This window comes from Ixodes scapularis, unplaced genomic scaffold (genome assembly GCF_016920785.2).
Source record: "Ixodes scapularis isolate PalLabHiFi unplaced genomic scaffold, ASM1692078v2 ptg000312l_1___fragment_3__unscaffolded, whole genome shotgun sequence".
NCBI lineage: Eukaryota > Metazoa > Arthropoda > Arachnida > Ixodida > Ixodidae > Ixodes > Ixodes scapularis.
Window position 1 is genome coordinate 1,139,620 of NW_024609958.1, and position 21,883 is coordinate 1,161,502.

General features: G+C 44.8%; 1 protein-coding gene across 1 annotated transcript; it reads right to left on the bottom strand.

Moving 5' to 3' along the window:
- Positions 1 to 20,136: 20,136 nt before the first annotated feature.
- Positions 20,137 to 21,447, bottom strand: LOC120850885 (zinc finger MYM-type protein 1-like). The gene has a single exon (XM_040223576.1). It carries the CDS (start codon positions 21,445 to 21,447, stop codon positions 20,137 to 20,139), a length of 1,311 nt encoding a protein of 436 aa, XP_040079510.1.
- Between the last annotated feature and the right edge of the window lie 436 nt (positions 21,448 to 21,883).

The following is a 21,883-nucleotide window of genomic DNA, read 5'->3' on the forward strand; positions in this document are numbered from 1 at the left end:
AGTTCGATGTTCGGTAGAGCCCGCCGATACAGTCCAAAGATGGAGAACGCAACCTCCCGGTTTGTCGTCTGCTAGCGGAGTCGGGCGCGTGGCCTCTCTCTCGTTGGTCGGCATGACTAGGCTGAACTGGTAGTGCGCTTCTCCGCAAGGCTCTCCTTGACAGTTGGCTTCTTTGCAATGTACGTTCTCTTTTACTTTTCCTTTCCCTCTACGCTTGACGGGGCGTCAAACGTAGAGGGAAAGAGAAAAAAAAAAAAAAAAAAACGCCACGGCGTCGCGTTTTTTTGTTTGTTTTTCTTTTTTCTCTCCAACGGTCGTTTGTCGCGATCCTTTCTTCGACGGCTTTTTTTACTTACTCCTGCGGGTTGGGTCCATAGAGTTATTATAATGTACGCTAGAGGTTCAACTGGCGCTAGTGTCTATGCGACTTCCGTGACGCAAATTGAAGCAGACAGCAACCAGTCTACTTTTGCGGTGCTCCTGTGCATTCCTATGAGAAAACGCGCGTGCATTTTGCCTCTTTGCCAAAAAATGACACGGAACACTTTGGTTATTTGGGTCGTATCGAATAGTATGTACCTTGATTGACACTTTAAAAGTGTAATTGCTTTAGCTAGCGCATTTTTCTTCATCAGTGAACGATATTTAACTTCGCTACATTCCAGTCCCAAACGTGTGTTCCGCAGCAGGTGTGTAAAAACAAGCGACGATTCGAAGCAAAATTACAATCGAAAGGAATATAGAGTGTGTTCAAGGCTCGCCAGCGTTCCGGTGACGCTTATATATTGACAATATGCCAGTCCTGTCACTATATGAAAATGACCCCGTCGTACATGAGCGGATAAAAGCATTTAAAACGTAGATAATAAAGTCCCTGGCCTATGAAAGGTGTCTCTTCGTGTTGTTTTCTCTGCCGGGCAGCCTTTATCGGGCACTTGCTCTCAAAGATTTCGAGCGCGCGGGTGATATTTTAAGCGCACAACAAGCAGCATCGCTCAGAGCAGAAAGCATAAAGCGGTACTTACTTATTTAAAATCCGAATAGATTGCGTGGCCTTCAAGTTATTTTGATCGTACAGGCACGTGTAGTTACTGATTCAGTGTAACTGCGTAGTTCTTGCCGTCTTTCTTAATTTCCAGATGTTCTACGTTCGTTTGGCACGTATATCCCCCTCGCTGAAAAGCGCCGACGTCGCGTTCGCGCTAACAGTGTCCGACAGTGCACATAAATACACGTACGAAGCCGTTTTAGCACCGTTTTTAATGCGATGAATTTGAAAGAAAAACGCCGTAACTGACCAATTATTTCGTCAGCCTGAGTGAGAAATGCTCCAAGCTACCTAGTACGTACGAATTATTTGGGATATTTGCTCTTATGATCGAGCGCAGAAAGAAAATGCACTCACTTTTTCCCATAGAAATGCATTACCGGAAGTCAATTTTGGACTGGTTGCTGTCTGCTTCAATTTGCGTCAGCACACCAGCGCCACTTGAACCTCTAGCGTACATTATAATAACTCTATGGTTGGGTCACGTGACAATAAGGCTGGAGGAATCAACTAGAACAACTCTGGAAGCGAGTAGGTTTTTGGACGCCGAGGGTCAGAGGTTCAACTCTCGAGTGAGATCGAGCACATTTTGGAATGTGCTCTCGCGGCCTCGTGTGTGGAGTGGACGTGAAAGCTGCCTTTCGGTTGTCGGTGCCTGGTGGGTGCTGTCATTCGGTACAGATGTTGTTTATCCGCGCTTTGACGGAAAACTGGATGTGAAAGTTTTCATATTTGAGTGTCTGCAAGGATGACTACGAAAGCGTGGACTATACAGCGAATCGATGGGAAGATCTCGCTCCTTGACGGCATGGCAGGGTGAGAACTTTTTAATTTTTATCATCGTGGTTTCGTTTTTTTTTTTTTTGTTTGTTTTTACTTTTCGCTGAATGCATTCTTGGGAGTGATTTGATTTTGGCCTGGAAGCAACATATTCAGATGCTGGCGCTACTTGCAGGTGCAGAATTAAATAAAAATGACTTGATTTATGAGTTCAGCTTGCAATGTTTTCGCAAGCTACGCTAGTGATAGGTTATCGCGGTTGCAACCAGCACATCAATTAAAAAAAACAAAAAACAGAAGTACATTGTGTCGTTTCTGCGTATCCTCATCGGAGCGCAGAAATTATCCGCTACAGCTAACTAGTAAGACCTATATTTCAGTGGGTCTCTGAGCTGTAGTTTGGAGTGCACGCAAGCCGGAATATGGTTCATTGACCAGTTTACTTATCCATACACCAGAGCCATATACTAACGATTTAGCTGGAGCCGCTTCAGGCTCCCCAAAGAATCCGACCACACACCAGGAAGCTATGTTAATTATTATTATTTTCTCTACCTGGTTCTATGTGCTCGTGCAATAAGCATTATTATTATTATTACTATAATAGCGCATTCGGCACATCAAATTCAAGAATAATTTTGATGTTTGTGATCCAAAATACCAGATCGAAACACTGCCAGTGTTTTCTGTCAAATACGGAACCACTTCAGCTTAAAGAAGAGCATTCTTTCTTCTTGTTTTTTTTTCTTTTTCTAACCATTTTTAATTGCATTACCTTTCTTTAGATTAATATGATTTCCTCCTTTTTCGTTCTATTTCCTGCAGAAGCGGTCACACATCCCAGATACTGCTTTGACGAACTCTGGCTACTGTACGGCCTCCATGGGACAAGCTGAAAACTGACACCTTAGAAGAGTACTTCGGAATGTATAGGCAACTGGCTTGCTTCTAATATCACGTGTCTACGAGGCACATTTGCGAAGATGAAAACAGAATACTACTGTGGAGCACAATGTCAACAGTCACTACAGCTAGCAATGGAAACTAGAAAGATCTTCCCAAGCGAGCGGATACTTGACGCCCTACCTGCAACGTGGTATACCTGCAATGTGGCCCTGGGCTGTAAAAAAAATAAGGCACAGCCTCCCGGCCTTGGGCTATGTGGCCAGCTGTGCAGTCTACACCACCTTGAAAAACCTAAGGGGCGAAAAATGCAAGGCCGCATCGACAGCACGAAACAAGTTGGCTACAGTTTGCTTGCACAGGAAGACAGAGCTGGTGTAAATGCTGTAGCGAAATTAATGTTTGCATTAACGCCTTGAGTGCCAAACAGAAGAAATGAAAAGCTGAAACTCGATCAAAGACACTCGCTGCCAACCGTCACGGATGTCAAGAAGCGAACTCTGACCAAGGAAGAGTATGTCTGACGCCTGTGATGATGAACCCATCGGGAGTTCGAGCTGAAGCATGTGTTGGACTGCAGTGAAAACTGTCAACTGAAAAACCTTTGTTGCAAGATACACTAAGAGGTCAAGGCTAAACAAATTAGTTTGTGTCTGGCCAGCAACATGCTTGCGCTTCATCCTCATGCAAAGGCAACTGCTTTCTGAAGTCGGTCGATCTGTGTGTGTGTGTGTATGTGCAGATAATCGGTGTCCTTGTAGCAGTCCGTTGGGTATCTTGTGGTGCTACAACGTAAATGCCAACATGCTGCACAGATATTGTGTGTCTCGGCATAGGTCTCGGTATCACATAATCTACAGCATCTAAGATGCATGTGTATAAATGTTTTTGAAGACGGATATTTTCAGAACTTATGGATACCAGGAGGCTCGTTTCGCAATGTTCAAAGGTGACCAATTTCTTCTTTATGACTCTTCTGCATTGTAAATGCAAGCAACTTTGAATGTGAAGCTCCCATGCCCACTTCTGTATGTGTACAAAACTTGTTTTTAGCTGCCCTAAATGTGTCGTTTCACAGACTCGGTACTGTCGAAGTACATCTGCATATGGGGCAACGCTGGGGTATTGCGGCACTTTTTTTTTTTTGCAAATATAAAGTTTTCACATTATGACATTGCCAAGAAATAGGTCACAGGTGTTTTTTGATGTAGTAACCAGATAGGTTGCTTGCTGCAAAACAAGTACTATATTTGAACAGGCAGAGTGCTTCGAATTGCTGAACCTATGCAGGTTGATCACAGGTCTAAGAAAAGTTTGCCAAAATATGTGGAATACATTTTTCAAAATATGTGCAATACATTTTTCAAACTATGTGCAATACATATTTCAAACCAGCACATCACAATTTTAGAATGTATACTTGTCTGGCAACTTGGGTCCCGTTGCTGTTGCATCAGATGTCCCTAAGGGTAGTGTACTCGGGCCTCTATTGTTTCTAATATATATCAATGACCTACCATTATCAATTAAATCGACAATTAGACTGTTTGCTAATGCATGAGTTATTTACCGGAAAATTAATACGCCTATATTAATCACAATACGATTTAGATACAATATCATCATGGTGTTCCCTATGGCAGATGAACATTAACACATATAAATGCAAAGAAGTGTCCATAATTAAGTCCTCCACTAAAACACTAACCCAGTACTCGTTACTTTCCAAAGCACTAGAAGACTCGCTGTCATACAAGTATTTGGGCGCGTATTTCACAGACTCATTATCATGGATTGAGCAAATAACAAATAGCGCACTAAAAACACTTAATTTGTGAAAAAGCCATTTGTAAGAGAAAATTATTGTGTTCAATAAACGTATGAATCATGCAAGATATATGATAACCATATAAGAACTATATAAGATATATAAGAAACTTCTTACAAATTTCTTATATTATTCTAATCTACTTCTGATAGGGCTCTTATATGTTCTTATATATCTTGTATGATTCATACATGTTTATTGGACACAGAAGTTTCTCATACAAATGAGATTTTTAGTAGGGATCTAGCTCTTATTAAAGCAAAACTACTCGCATACAAAACATTTATCCTCCCACCATTAGAATATGCGAGCATAATTTGGAATCCACACCTAAGTTACCTATAATCTAGAGGCTCGAATCTTCAGAAGACAGATTTATATGTAGTGATTATTCATTCGAAACTAGTGTCTCCGCTTTAAAAGCTAGCATAAATCTTCCTAATCTAGAAAGAAAACGAAAAATGGTCTGATTGTGTGTGTGTGTGTTTCTTTTTTTTTTTTTTTTTCCAAGATGTATATTACTCAGATTCCAATTTTCAATCTACTTAGTGCTGGGCTGCCAATTTCATATCATCCATATTAGATATTCCTTCAAGATTGAACCATTTCAGTGCCATAATTACACTTTCCTTTTTTCTTCCTTAGTACTTTGTAACACTGACTAGAACAAACTACCTGACCATATTGTAACTGAGAGATATCCCATTTCATTGAAAAAGTGCATCAATTTGTGTAACTGAACTTTGATTTGTAAAACTGCATCATAACATTAACATGCTAATAAGCGGTTTTGTGTGTGTGAGTGTGTGTGTGTGACATTTTCTTTTTGTTGGTGTCTCTTTTATGTTCAATTACTATTTTTTTTTATTTTTTTTTAATTCCCCCTGATGTAATGCGTCTTTGGATGCCTTTGAGGTGAATGAAATTAAATTAAATGAATGCCTCTGCATCATTTATCCAATTGTTACTTCAGTTCGTTTTATCTGGTCCTACAACATCGATTATTGTCATTTCATAGGGATTCTTTTATTACACAAGTCCCATGTCGTTCAGAGATAATTACACCACCCAGTCTATCGCTTAAAAAATAACACATCTGTCTCAAGATATCACTTTCTTGTATTTCACTACAATAATTGTAGGTTAAAAGAATTTTCCTGCGTTCTAAAATTGGTTCTTTAAATCACTCGGCGTTCACAGTTCTCACGTTAGCTCATAAAAAATAAATTGTGCGAAAACCCGCGTTTCTAGGACGTAAAAGCTACGCGCGAAGCCTTCAGCTCAGCTCTATAGCGCGGCGCTCGTCAGCCTGCTGCCGTGACGTCACCGGAGGCGTGTGCTGGCCTTCTGCTCTAGGTGGTGTTGGCCGAACCCGCTGAACTTCCCGGATCTGTGGAGAGGGCGCTGCTGTCGAACGAAATGGTGCCGCCCAGAGAGCGCTAAATGGAATGGTCCATACTCTATAGTCTGAATGTGTTAGCCGCGAGCTCCCTGGTGCCGAGTTTGCCATCTTAAAGGGATGCTGAACCGAAATCTGGATTCCCCAGCAAAAGCGTGCAACGGGATGCGGGATGCTACAAACTCCGAACTATCACTCGTACGGCGATATCTCGAACGGATGACCGTATTTTTCAAAACAAGACGCGCATTTAGCAGGAATGTTGACGTCATGTTTCTCCGAGAAGGAGAGGGAACGGCCCCGCGTCTTCTCCGCTTCGCGGCCTTGAGGGAGCGAAGCGAAAAGAGGAGAAACTAGGTATCTTGACGGTCCCGCGCCTCGCCGGCCTGGTTCAGTCTCCGACTCCTTCGTTCAAAAAACGGCCGTCCATCTGAGATATCGCCTTCCTAGTAGTATTGTAGGAATTGTAGCGTCCCGCCTACATCTCCATTATAGTTTTTTTGGAATCCGAATTTCGGTTCACCATCCCTTGAAAATACGGATCCCGCCAAGGGTTGGCGCTCCCCTTGTGCGAGTCCCCTCGAGGCGGAAGTGAGGTACAACACGTCGAGATTTGGCCCCAGATTCGTGCCGCCACCGCTAGGGTACGCATCTCTTATCTCTGAGTGGTTACGTCAAAACATCTGGCATCCCGACGTTTTTGTTTTGTTTGTTCCCCCTTTTTTGTTTGCACCGCGTGATACGGCGTTTTTTGGTTGACGCTCTTTCCGTCTTAGCTTTGACCTGTGCTTCGACGGCGTGAAAATATTTTTGTTTCTTTGTTTCTTCCTCGTTATCGCATTCCGCACCAGAGCAGGCACGTTTCTACATGTGGGACAGTGTGAGACGCTCAAGTTTGTACTACGCAGTGCAAGTCCTAACAAGTCTTTTTTTTTTTTTTTTGCAGCGCCCCCTGGGCTGTGCAGGAGGCCTATTCCGCGTGGCAGTGAGTTGAAAGAGAACCTTCCCTTACAAAAATGACATTTCTGGAAAAATGGCATGTCTGGACACAAGTCAGGAAAATTTCACCGAGACGCCGATTGCCTTTCTCGACATCCAGTGGACCCACCGGACTCAACGCCTCATAGCGAGACACTCCCGCTCTTCCAATATATGCAATTCTTAACATCGCAGTGGAACAACGCCGTGATCGTACTCTCCAAACCATCATCAGTGACCTCATGGCTGGAACGAGTCGCCCACCTTCCACTGCCTACAGAATTGAGAACGGCATCCTTTATCGCTAAAATTATCGGCCAGACGGTGCTTCTCTGCTTCTTGTAGTTCCCAAATACCTTCAACCGACAGTGCTTGCCAAGCTGAACGACTCACCATGCTCCGGCCATTTAGGTGTCATTCGGACCTATACCCGTGTTAAACAGAGATTCTACTGGACAAACATGTACCACACAGTTAAACGGTATGTCTCCTCTTGTGACTCCTGCCAACGTCGCAAAATGCCATCTACGCGACCCGCAGGCCTATTTCACCCTTTGGCACCTCCTGAACACCCCTTTCACGGACTGAGCGTGGACCTCCACGGCCCATTCCCAGCGTCCTACACTCGCAAATGCTGGGTCGCAGTAGCAGTTGATTATGCCACAAGCTACGTGGTTACAGGCTCACTTCTGACTGGGGCTGCTGTCGTCGTCGCCGAATTCCTCCTGCAAGACTTCATTCTGAAGCATGGCGCATCAGGAGAAACTCTTTCTGACCGAGGCCGACCCTTTGTATCGAAAGTCGTTGCTGAAAGTTTGCAATACTGCTCCATCGTGCACAAACAAACAACGACCTATCATCCCCAGATCAATTTTTAAGAGACTCAACAGGGCCATCTCCGAGATGCTTTCTATCCACCGCAATTGGCATACAATCCTCCCATGTGTCACTTCTGCCTACAACTCCTCTCGACACGACATCACGGGTTATTCACCCTTCTACCTTCTATTCGGTCGTGAACCATCGCTCATGCTAAACTCCCCGCTTCCGCTGCAACACAACTCTACACTAACGAGCCATACGATCAACGCCACATGCCGTGCCGACGAGGCGCGCCAACGGGCACGCCTTCGGACTTTAGACTCCAGGGACCGTCAGTGTGCCCGCTACGATCACAGGCACAACCTCGCCATTTATTCCCGTGGTGATTTGGTGTTGCTCTGGACACCTCAGCGTTGCGTAGGCCCCGCTGAAAAGCTTCTCCCACGGCATCGCGGCCCGTACAAGTTTGTCCACCAAACGTCCGACGTCAATTATATTGTGGAGCTTTGTGGCCCTCATCGAAATCATCGCCCACATCACCTTTAGACAGTGCATGTCCTGCGACTCAAGCCATACAAAAGTCCTGAAAACGGCGAGACACCGTTTCCTCCGGCGAAGAGAAGGAAGTTTGAGCTCGGCTGGTCGAGAAAGAAGAGGAGGGAGCAGGCGCTTCTGGGGCTTTGAAGGACCGCCATCTTTCAACCTCTCGTTCATTGTAAAATATTGTATACTATAATCACCATAACAATATCCACATCTGGGTAGGTCAAATAAGGGTATATCTGCCTCCCATATAAGGCGAGACATGCCCCAACCAAATAAGGCAACCTTTATATATATTGTTTTTTCTACAAATATCTACCAAAAGTGCCTTTTCATCTGTATAAAAAAATACCAATTGAATATTGAACATGTACCAACTTTTAATAATTTTTTCATGAGGTGCTTTGCGCCAATCCTGATTTTGCTCAACTTGATTCCCAGGGAAAGCAGGATGATGTTTTTTTCTTGTAGTCCCGGGCATTGTTCTTGCACATGGCCTTCATGTGCAAGAACCATTGAGGTAAAAATGTACGCACTTAAACTTTGTAAATCTAAATGACTGCAAAAGCACTTCCTGCAAAATGAAAGTCGAATGCAATGTAATAGACCTGATATTGTAGTGAGTGCGCAGGCGAGCTGGTGGAAATTAACCATTCTGATGTTAGCCTGAGACTGAGGCAGGAAAAGAGGAAGTTTCAAAGTAGAAGAAAAAGGAACAGTCGAGGATACGTCTCCTCGACGTATCCTCGACTGTTCCTTTTTCTTTCTTTCTTTCTTTCTCGACTGTTCCTTTTTCTTCTACTTTGAAACTTCCTCTTTTCCTGCCTCAGTCTCAGGCTAACATCAGAATGGGTAATAGACCTGCAAGCACTTTCTACAGGGCCATGCCACAATTTTAACATGGCAAGAGTCTGCACTATGTTAATCTTACTCAGTTTACCTTAGAACCGTGTATTTCAAAGAAAAATATTAGAATTTCCTGACCTGCAGTCGCGAACGAATGTCACGGAGTGATGTGGCCGTGAAAAACACTGCAGGGAATTATCAAGTCATCAATTATTTGTTCAGTCTAAAGCTAAGTTATAAACATTGGGCCGAGTTCAACATGAGTAAACATGCCAAGAGCCTTTATTGTCGTCAAGATCCATTAAACAGAGTGTCAATGGTGCAATCTGTCCGACATCAACAAAAACATTCTACATCTGCTGGTTCCATAACGAACGGACAAACGCCTGTTAACACTCGTGCTTTCCTTCTCGTCCAAGAACGGATACAAACCCAGCGAGGCTGACTAGTCATGGTTTTCCGACATAATAGAACCAGAGCTTGAGGAGTGTTCAGATTCAAGCCAAAAACCTTCAGAAACAAAGCAGACTAAATTAATGCAAAAAGCTACATAAAATAGCCATGATGGCTGAGACGGCCAGTGGGGGCCACAGCTCAGATGGCCTATGTGAGCCCTTGGCCCATTGGCTTTTCACCGAGCAGATAACAGAGGCCTGCTGTGTGAACAAGGTGGCGAGCAGCCCACGCGTTGTGGGCGTCGCGTCCTTGGAATATGTGACGATACTCTGGAGTTGGCCGCTTTCTACGAAAATTCCAGAGCCAGGCAAGCTCCACAGCCTGCAAAAACAGACCACAGAGAATATTGCTTGAAAGAAAAAGCATAAAAAAGTGTGATGAAGAACCTAAATATTGTTCGAGCAGCAATTATATGAAAACGCAGTCACTCTAGCTTATTAGTTTCTATTTTCCGTAATAGAAAACTTGTCACTATCATAATTGCGCTATGCACACAAGACTCATAAATTCTGAAAACGGTGGGTCGATAACATGCCAATAGTACGTGTCAATATGCTTTTCAACTGTCAGCAAAAAAAAAGAGTAATACTAAGTAGAGTCAACTTACACTATAATACCACTGCCACATGGGTATTCAACCCCTTAACGGCTCATGACGAGGTGTCTTGTTTTGTGGACTTTTGGCCACCACTGCAATTGACGAGATAACCCGTCACTACACTTTCTGACAGATAAAGAGCAACTCTGCGAAGTTTCTTTCAAGGAAAACATAAGCAGCCGAATGTGGATCCATCTACTCGAATGTAACAATTGCGGTATTCTAACACGGGAAATTGCAAAAGTAGAGGACATTATGTAACTTTAGAAAAGTAGAGGACATGATGTTCTAAATTTCGCAGGGTCACATGGTTATGTTGCCTGGATTCACAAACAAAACTTGGAATTGGGGTTTAATAAAATGCACTCCACGAATAAAATCAGACTACTCACACCAGCATCGCTTCATCAGTCCAGCAGGGGCAGCTGTGAAGAAGCCGTGCCGCTCGGAATGTGTGTCCTAGCTTCTCCGGGCTCCGATGGACCTAGTTGTTGCCCGATGGCTCCCAGATATTCCCAGGGGACCTGTTGGACATCTTTAGAGGCTTGCGACGCTTGTGTAAAATCTCTGGGGAGCTGTGGGGCCACGGGCTTGCAAGGATCGTGGGGCCTCTCTGAAGACCGGTGGGGCCTCCTGTGAACTTGGGGGGGGGGGGGCGGCTCTCTGGAAACCGGTGGGGGTTGCAGGGGCTGCATGAGAGGCAAATTTAATACCTTGATAACTATGTGAAGGTGAAGGGAATGAGCCACCCGCTAACTCGCTATGGTTTGCCTCAACTAAACTGACCTAATGTTACACAGAGCTTTTACTCTAAGTCAGAATTGGCTGATATCACATGATTAATGTAAATTTGAAGTACATTCATGTTAGTAGGCTATTTCTTATCATTTAGTGTTTATTACAATATATATATAACTTCTTTGCCGTTTAGGGATCATAAAAAAACACCATCAAAACGTATCAAATGCACAAAGTCGAGAAAAAAACCACTGGCATCAAGAATTCCATTGCCATAAACACAATCAATGTCAGCCCATCAAAAGCATGAGTGATATCTGCACACACGTTCCGCTGCAACGGTTTTAACTGCAGCTCTCGCCCCCTAAGCATGTTCCCTCACACAATATTTCGTGTCGCAGTTCCTTATAGATGCAGTACTGCAGTAGGCGCTCGCTAAACGTAAGTGCCGATAAGGAAGATGCCATCATGTTTACCTTAAAGGGGTCATGAAACGCTTTTCCAACTTTTTCCTGTTTAGCTTTCCTCCTCAACTCATAAATCGCGCATTCCACCAAACAGTTAAAGAAGACGAAAAGGGGGTGTCCCCACTTGCTCGCACTCTCGTTTGTGTAATCCCGGACACATCCATTCTCCCCCTTCAAAATTCAGACAAAAGTTGCTTTCCCCACCCCGTTCATTCCGAAGCTGACAGTGCTGTTGAAGCTACGTGCTCGTTGGGCCAGCAACACTTGCCACGTGAGCGTGGCAAATGTGGCTGCAGAGAATGAAGTCAGGTGATGAAAGGGAGGCGGCTGATTGGTCCGGCAAGCGCGTGGCTTCCACCACAATGTCAGCTTAGGGGTAAAGGGAATAAGTGAGGTCCGGTTGCGTGTGACGTCAGTTTGGACCCGATGACACGCTTTTGGGACCGCGGATGTATCACAGTGAAAAGGCAGAGAGGTTGCGAAGGGGAGGAAGTACGAAATAGTCCGCTCTGTTTTCAAATTTTCGCACTGAAAGCCAGGCTTGACTTTCTACCTTTTTTCTTTTGGTCCACTGAACGATGTGCTATTAGTAACATCCCAATCTAAAATGATTTATCCAAACCCAAAAATCGTTTCATGGGCCCTTTAACTGTCGAACCTACAGCCACTGAATAAGCTATGTTTAGAGTATCTGCACTCCATTTGCCGATTATCTTGCAGGCATCGCCACTTTGATACTTATTGTAGAATAGGTGGAGCTGGCGATCATCAGGATTTGGAAACATGATTTCCTGAGCTTTAGACACAGTGTCAGGAAGAGCGGACTATATGATGTTGCTGTTTCATGAACCGTTTTAATGTGGATGTAAGAACATTTCCTCCAATTTTGCATAAAGCTTCAGATAACCGGCAACAATGATCTTAAAAGGCAACTCCGGTCGGAAGCGAAACCAAAATAAATGACTGGTATCACTTTAGTGACACGAAATATGATCACAGCCGAACTCTAACGTCAAAGTAAAGCCGCATACTGAACTACTACCAATTTTAAAGATGCGATCAGCTGCTCTTTAGCTGGCGGCAAGCGGGTTAGCTTTTAGTCAAGGAACAACCCGTCGTGATGGAGCGGCAGTCGATTCCGCACGTCGTACTATTTACCGCAGCACCACGGTGGCGTCACGTCGAGGCCGCATGGCTGATGATCAGTGTTGCCATCTCTCTGCAGATAAAGCAGTCGTAATCCCAAATTTAAAAAAAATATATATATTGACCGGTGTAGCCCTTTAAGCCGCAAGATGGCTCAAGTGTTAATCTAAAGCACAGCTTATTTAGTGACACGCCCAAACTAAGCTCGCCAAGCTCAGTTATGAAAACTATAAAAGGGGATAACTGCAGTTTCATCCGCCGTGTAACTGTGCAAAGAACATTTTACCAATCCCACGCCATCCAGCGGCGCCAGTTACAAACCATGCGCACCCGCTGGGAGTGGCCGTGTGCGCTGCTACCGGCAGGGCCGCCCCTACCATTACGTGGTACACGGTCGCAAAGGCCAGTACTCTGTAGTGCCCACATAGCGCTTTTCAAGATGCGATTTTATTGCTTTGCTGCACTGTTCAGGCAGAAAGGTGTGAAGGATAACCTCCCTAACAGGACGAGATTTCATGTTGTGTTGCAAAAATACAGCTGTCAACAAAAAATGCAGCAATATGAACCACAGTCCGTTAAGTGCGCGCTCCCTACGTTTAAAATGAATGAAGTCAGGATATGCAAGCGAGCATGAGGATTCATTCTATTCTGAAATTCGGGTACTGTCTTCTTTCAGATGTCCCATTTTATTCCTTCCTGAGTGATCCGTTGTTCGAAGCAACCGAGAAATTGTTATGGAACGTCAGGAGAGAAACATAACACAAAATATATAAGGCTACCTCTCGAACGTTACTGGTAGCCCCCGCTTTTTGATGCAACAAGTTTTTCCTATAGACATTGTAAACAGCTTATATTTCGCGAAGATTTATTTATCGCGAATTTTGGGACTTAAGGAATATTGCGAAAAATATATCACGCAAATAAATTACCTTATGGTAAACAATACAAATTACCACTCCAAATCTCAAAATATCGCGCCCGCCAAATATTCCCAATGCCAACACTTCGTAAAATTTGTAAAATATCAAGCCTGCGAAAATAAAGTTACCAGTATTTGCTTTCAATTTTTTTGAAAGGCCTAAGGAGGGAGAACGTCGTGTCGAAGACTGCCACTGCCGCCGAAGCAAACATTTTCGACTACTGCTGACAAAGTTCCGGTAATTGACGCTATTGTAGACAAAGTCGGCAGTGATGGCGTGCGAAGAAACTCAATCATCGATGTAAATCGCATCGCCAACGACGACGCGACAAGCGACTCCATAGCCTGTGTGGACAACGTCGCAAACAAAAATGCAACAACCCACTCAATCGCCCATGTAAGTAAGAAGCCACAAAAACAAAGTTGCGGTTTCGGGCGTCGACATCTCTACGTAACTTTCAGTCACTAACTTGAACTGCGTTTCGATTTGGGCCACTTGTCTTGCGGGCAAAGTAGTTATTTAGTTTGTCCGTAAAGTACCAATTAGGAATGTCAGCCAAGCTCGTCGCCCATGACAGCGAATTGGGACCAGCGGCGCTCGGGCTCACGATCGCGGGTGCATACCACGTAATGGCAGCTCCTTGCTTGATCATATTGGCCCGTCGCACTTTCGAGTGCCGTTAAAGCAGCGGCTCATGGTTGCCAAGAGCAATTCCGAAAAGGGCCTTCTACAGTTAAATTGGCAGATCGATTGTTTAGTCTCATGTTGAACTACAAAAAGCAGTGGCAAACTATTAGGCGCTGGAGAAAATGAGCCATCTTTGTCAAGTCATTATTTTAAAATTCTTTTTGGTTCTGTGGCGATAATCACTGGGAAAAGGAGAAGATCGCGTGGAATTAAAAAGATCAGTTCGATGTTGAATTTCGTCAGACGTAGTCACTTTTCGACAATCTCTCTACAGTTCACATTCCACCCATTGAAAAGCATGGTAAAGGAGCCTAAGTGATACTTGATCTTACCACACTGCCATCTCCTTCCGCACAATAAAGTCCGCCTGCAGAGGTACACACTGAGAGCAGGAAGCAGTCACCAGGTAAACCCTTTGCGGTTCTGACGGGGCTGGGTGCAAGCTCGGGACTCAGACTAGAATCTATTTACTAGAGTGAAGTGAACCGAGTGGTGACTGCACGTAGCGCGATCTTTTTGGAAGCTTAGCTCTGTGCCCCAAGCTATAGCATTGCCACATTCCCTTTAGCAGATGGCATCCTGAGTATGGCATCTGCAGTTTTTGGTTTCAGATGTTGCGTTCGAGCATGCGTTTATCGAGTAGGGGCTTTATTGCCATGGTGATGTTTACCATAGCAGACGGAATTTACCCTGCGGAAGGAGAAGGAGACGGTCTGTGAACAAACTGAGTTTGAAATAAGGACTAACGGAGATGGCTGATTTTCTCCAACGACGATTATTCCAACAATCCTCCCACTAAAAACATGTTTCTCTGGTCATCTGGCGTTTTTGTTTTGTTTTTCTCTGGAACATGGGTTAAAGTACCCAACTGCTGTTAAGCTTAACTTACCGCGTGAGTCAGGGGTATTGTTGGCTGTTTGAAGGGGCAGCATAAATCAGTTTCTTCATGTATTGCGCGAAGATTTACCGCAGAGGTGCCTGAAGTAGGTCAATCTTGTGTATACAAATACCATTCAACAAGCTTACATGAGTAAACAATTACAAATCAAAATCTTGAAATCTCCTACTATAGCGTTCTTCTCCTAACAAAAGGCTTCTGAGTAACGTAACAACGTACAGATAGCAGCATGCAATCTGTCGGCTGTTCCCATCTGTCGAGCTTCCCTCGACCTGGCAGAGGATGTTATTGAGACAGAGACGATGCCCTTCTTTTTCTGTGTCAACTGTCAGTACATGATACTTTTCTTCTTACCAGTGAACACAAAAAAAACTAACACAACCCGAGAAAAAAAAAAAGTATGTTTAGTGTTTTTTTTTTATTATTTTCGGATAAAACTGGGTCGCCTTTGTTGCACTAATTGTTCCCGAGTCTCTTGTCTGCAACATTTATCGGTGCCCTTTTAGGCTGTAAGGCATCTTCATTGCGCATTTAGCTCCCAACATGTGTGCGAAAAGTGTTCTTTAATGGCGTGCCTAGATTAGTGTTTCGAACTGCATGATCGGGATCCCTTGGTTCGTGGGCCGCGTTTGCATTGTTAGCAGTGCGAGTAAGAAAAACAAAAGTGGTCGGGACACGAGCACGAGCGGGGGAAAAAAAAGAAGGACGAAGGGGATAGGGACGCACGAGCACGGACGATACGGAACGATTTGTAACGCTTTCTGATTAAATGTGTTTTCTTAACTCTAACATGGCGTAGCCGACACCAAGTCCTCCAGTAATCGCAAACTTTAGGTACGGATGCCCAACAATAATTCATATCGACGCCAGTCAAGCTGGTCTGGGAGCGGTACTCGTCCAAGTTCAAGAAGAGAGAACGAGTAATTGAGTATGCAAGCCGCAGTCTCAATGAGCACGACTTGAAGCTCCATTCAAACGCTCTCAAGTGCATGGCTCTCCACTGGGCCGTCACCGAAAAATTCGCCATTTCTGTTCATGGATGACCTCGATTCACGGTTGTCACAGACAACATGAGCCTTACGTACCTCGTAAAACAAGGTACAATCAACCGCAGATTCGCCAGGTTTTAGCGGAATACGAATTCGATCTTGTACACCGATCTGGAAAACCCAACGGAACAGCAGACGCGATGTCACGACTTGACATGCCGGACAGAGACCTGGAAGGCCTCATCAACAACGAGGCGGCTGGATGCACACTCAAGTGCTTGGCGATTGTGTTGAATCAGGACTCTCGCCTCAGGAGTTTCCAGACGTCTGATCCGGAATGCCAACGACTTAAACTACTACAAAACAAGGAGAACAGTCTCTTCGAAAATGAAAACGGGATCCTCGTACGAAAACTGATCCGCAGTGGACGACAAATCACGCGAATCGTGGTAACTCTCGCGTTGCGCGACATTGTAATGTCTACGTGCCATGATAAGGTCGGACATATGGACACCAGAAAAACGTCAGATCAGGTTTCGAAGCGCTACTGGTGGCCGTCCGTGACCAAGGACGTCACACGGTATGTTCGATCGTGTGACATATGTAGGCAAGCAAAATCGCCGCACAACTGCCAAGGAAGGATGCCTTATCCCAAGAGACATTCCTGACGAACCAAACCAAGTAATCTCGCTTGATCATTTCGGACCAATGGTGGAGAAAGGAGGAAATATCCACGTTTTGGTATGCCCACGCTACACGCTAAGTCGACGCATCAGCTGTCCCCAACTACATCAACTTTCTGACGAAGAGATGGATCCCCAGGTATGAGGTACCGGAAATAATCATCACAGACCAAGCAAGAGGAATGGTGAACCGAAACACAAAAAAGAATTCATCGACGTCTTGGTGTGACACAGACCACATCTCCACCATATTGGTCGGAAGCAAACGGTCTTATCCAAAGAATGGTAGGAACAATCAAACAAGTCCTACGGAAACTTGTGGACAACCGTCTTGACTGGCATATTTCATTGCAAGATGCAGTAACCGCCGTTAACGTCACGAGACAGAGCTCAACGCGATACAGCCTTTTCTCGCTAAGGCACGGGTATGATTCAAAACTTCCAGGCGAACTAAACATTGGAAGCGTTGATGATGACATAACAGAAACCGAAAGGATGCTCAACCTTGCCAGGAGTCGATGCGCTGCAAAGCAAAATTTGGAAAATAGCCAGACGCTGGCGAAATCCCGGTACGAAGCCGACATGAAGGCACCTTGTTTTAACGTCGGTGACTTCGTATATTGTATCAAAGGATCTCGGTGTGGAACCCTGGACTCTCTATTTGAAGGACCGTACGAAATCAGAGAATTCAAAGACAACAATATTATGTTGCTGAAAACAGCCGTCCCCATAGAGGGCAGATCCAACTCGAGAAGCTAATTTACAACAGCTACGAAGATTCGTCGCAAGAGATATCGAGCCACTCGAGCTATCAGACACTATAATAGGACAGGCGCTAGCAAACTAAGTGGAAACAGAATCGCTGCAAAACACGCTCAACTTCGCAGAGGGATCTCCCGAAAGCGTTGAAGAACCAGCTGGTTCAGCGCACAGCGGAGATGAATTGGACCCAGCAACTCAGAATGCAACATCAACACGTACGCCAAGGGAACGAAGGACTCCAGCATACCTCCGAGACTATATCACAAATTGAAGTGACGTACACACTGGAATTGAGGACAATTCAAACTTTAAAAAGCTCTGACACGCCCAAAATTTTTTTTTTCATGCTAGGCGTTGAATTAGCATATCAGGACATTACAAAAAAAAAAAATTTTTTTTCACAATAGAGTTGCGTAGTTTTTTACAAAAAATAGAAATACGAGGCCCACTTCAAAGTTCCCGCCAGTGCACTGTGACGTAACAGTGTACCGCAGGGTGTCGGGGCGGTCAGAAGGGAGGCATCGACCTACGTCACTAAAAGTGGGTTCGCCGGAAGTCATGTGAGTTTCACTCCTCGTGCTCTCCGCGACCATGACTAAGACTTTTTTTATATATTTTTTTATTCTGCTCTTCGTACGAGCGATCGTAGAAAACGAAGTTTCAGTTCTACTACCTCTTTATCGCTGCACCATTGGTTAGTTTTCGTGCTGTAAAAGTTCAGGACGAATGGTCAGTGGATCGATGTGATGGAGGTCAATGATGAAAGCGTTGCGAGTACAAGCCAGTGTACGAGTGCATGCCGTCAGTCCGATGATACAGATGCTATACTGGGCACAAAACAAGCTATCAAGTTCTGGAAAAGAAATTTAGAACGCACGCAGAAATTAGGATTGCTAGCATACGACACGCCTGATCGCATTGCTGAAGGTTCAGACACCGAGGTCGTTGAATCATCGGATACTCTTCAGGCTGAAGATGCCTGCCGTCTAAAGAATACGAGCTGGTGAGTGTATCAAGTACCAGTAAACGTCGAGCATAAAGTACGTGTTTTGTCTAGAACATGGGTAGAACTTGTTTACTAGGTGAACATGCAGCCGATGCGTCGTGATGTCTGAATTCAAGACTCTTGAGTGCCGCTGTTGCAGGGAGATAGGCAGGAAACTTGCAGACCTGCAGCCGATAGGTTGCATAACATCACACGAAAAATTCGCACTCGTTAGCTTGAATATAACAATGCTCAAAATTGCATACTTCGAACTTCACGACAGGAAGTTTCCAATGCCCATGGATATTCACAAGTTAGTCTAGTTCTGTTGCCTACAGTCTAAAAGTTCAGGCTGGGGTCGAAGGAAAATTACCGCGCAGGAATTAACTTGATAATTTCAATTTGTTCTAATTTTAGGAAATACAGGTACACGGCGTACAGGTGGGCCCTACGCTGGGTGTGGGGCAGGCTGGGCAGTTTTAGTAAACTTCGCCTAGGGTTGTAATCTTCATCACTAAAGTGCATCGAGCATAGCCATCGCCTACCCACGGATTCTAATAGCTGTCCTGCGGGAACCGCAGTCAGCCACCGGTCCATCTCTTGTATGTCTCTCGGAAATGCACGCAGTGTGATCTCTTCTTCAGTTGCTGAAATACCGGGACAGTCCCTCACACAGCACCTTCTAGGCATTGTAGTCAGCGACCCCGGAAGTGTATTTTACGTGGGGGGGCTGGCGGTCGAACTAAAAGGTGAAGGGGGGGGGGGGGAGAGTAAAATCTAAAAAAAAGCATCCATTACCAAGATTTCACTGTTAATACAAGGTTAATTATCATTTCCTATACCGTATGTCCCTGCATTAATTCAAAATTCTTGTCACGAAGCAATGAAATATTGACACGGTCTGATCCAATAGTAGTAGCTGCACGGTGGCATCGATCTACGGTGTCGATGTAGAATGCACCAAAATCGGGCGCCTGCACGTGGAGAGCTCACATTTTCAACGAAGGTGTATTTTAATCCTGAACGGATTCCTCTGAAATTTCTCGGCGTAGCTTTGTTCTTGTGAAAAGTTGTGACATTCTTGAAAATTTCAAAAATGCGTCCGCCATATAGACCGAGTTTGCCACCGGTGGACGCGGTCGTCAGCATTAAATTCCAATGAAACCGAGCTATGCCTAACATTCACAGACGCAGAGTTACGCCGAGAAATTTTGCAAGAATGCGTGCACGACTAAAATATACCTTCGATGAAAATATGAGCTCTCTCCGTGCAGACGCCGATCTTCCCAGTGCATTTTACATCGACACCGTAGAACAATACTATATATTGCGTTGAATAGCAGTGAAGCTTGCTAGTATTCGCATAGACGTGTTCCGCCATTAACCATGCCTCGCGTCCGTTCTATAAATTTAACGGCTTTCTGCAGCATCCCATTGAGTCGCAGAAGAGTTTTCGTCATTCTTTTGTCACGCAGTTTTGATAATTTACTTACCATTATTGGTAAATATATTAATTCCTATATAACGTATATTTGAGTGCAGTAGTAACCTTTTTACGGAAATTGAAGAAATACTACGTTGCCAAAAAAAGCGGGGTTTATTTAGTCGCCCATATTTATTTGGAGCAAGAACCAGTGCACACGACCTTTTTGAAAATAGTTCATGACGCAAGTTGCGCAATCACGCCGAAAGTAGCTGACCGCTCAGCGGTTCTGGAGACGAATTCTCCCATCACAGCGTTCAAGTCAAGCTGCCTGGTCTTCTCCTTATGGACATGAAGCAGAAGCAGCTGGCCGAGGCGTTTCTGAGTCATCCGATTTCGCAGGCACGTTTGGACTCTCTCCAGGGCACTGAAAGAGCGTTCTTCTGTAGCCGCCGACGCAGGCACGGTCAATAAAAGTTCTAGCAGGGCTACTACCTGGTCAAGGAGGTTGCGCACCGTCTGAGAATTTTCATTTAGGGCTTGCACCAGATCTTCAACTTTTTTCATTGGTGCAGCTGAGATGGTCGGAAGGAGCATGAGCTGTGCGCCAAGCCTTCCTAGCTCAAAGTCAGGGGCGTGAGAGCCGAGTTCGTCTCTCAGACGCTCCGCGCTGAAATGCTGTCCAGCTGCTGTGTGGATCAGAACGTTCTCTAGCGTCGCTAGTCTCTCCATGCCGGGCTGGTCAAACCTACTGCTGATTTCGCTTGTGACGCAGTCGATCGCCGCAGAATACTCCTTTCTCAACCTTGTCTTCGCATCAAGAACTGCAGGTCTTGCTGGGGTGCTGGTTTGTTCGAATCGTGCCGGTGGTTTTGCAGGCCTCGGTGGTTTGGCAGACGGTTGTTTCAAGCCCAACTTTTCCGCCGCGTCATTCGACTCCTCCCAGATGCTTTTGAAACTGACATCCGATCTTAGTTGTGTTAAGGTCTGTGTAAGGATCTTCGCAGCTTGTCTGGCCCCAGTGGCGCTGTAATGAACGCCTTGCAGTATCCTTGCGAGTTCTTCACATGGCCCGAAAACAGCGATCGCCACGTTTAATCTAAGGACTGTTTCTAGATTACCCAGAATCTTCTCATATCCTCTCATAGCCGCTTTGCGGTCATCTCGAACTGAACCTGGAGTTTTGAGGATTTCCCAAAGTGTTGCTCGGACTCGTTCGTAATTTTCGAGGAATCTTTGCACAGATTTCACCCGAACCACCCATCGTGTCGGACACAAAGAAAGCAGGGCGGCTGGCGGTGGACCACGATCCGAATTTTCCCCCATGGAAGGAAGAACGATGTTGCTGTAAACACTTTTCCTCTTTGCTGAATCCAGGATGATATTTGAAACGTCTTTCACAGTTGTTAGAGCATCGGCAACCAATTCATTGCCACGGCCGACTTCTTGTAGGGCCAGATCGAGGGAGTGGTTGCTGCAATGAATGTACACTGACTTTGGCTGGACATTAGCAATCCTTTTTTGCACTCCAGAAAATCGACCTGACATGTTTGCAGCTCCATCATTCATTCATTCATTCAATGCTTTATTTTCAAACTTGCTTTCAAAATACACAAAAACTCTTTGGACCCATAGCCGTTCAGGCTAGTCCGGGGTCCAATCGTAATATAGGTTCAAAAAGCGGCAGAATACAATAGACTCATACAATGCGCAAAAAAACAAAAGAAATCACGTTCTAGAAAGTAATTAGCTTAACTGAATTTCATAATCACGAAAGAATCGTTTTAACGAGGGCAGAAAGTTGTTTTCCAACTTTATAATAATAGGTATCTCATTCCAAACTAGAGCACCACAAAATTCTATCAGCCTTTGTCCATATGCATTATGGCATGGCGGTAAATTAAACATAATTCGCTGCAGCCCTTGTTTGTCTCCTGGGAGATCGAAATAAATTCAAAGAAAGGGGTTCATTAGACTCTATGAT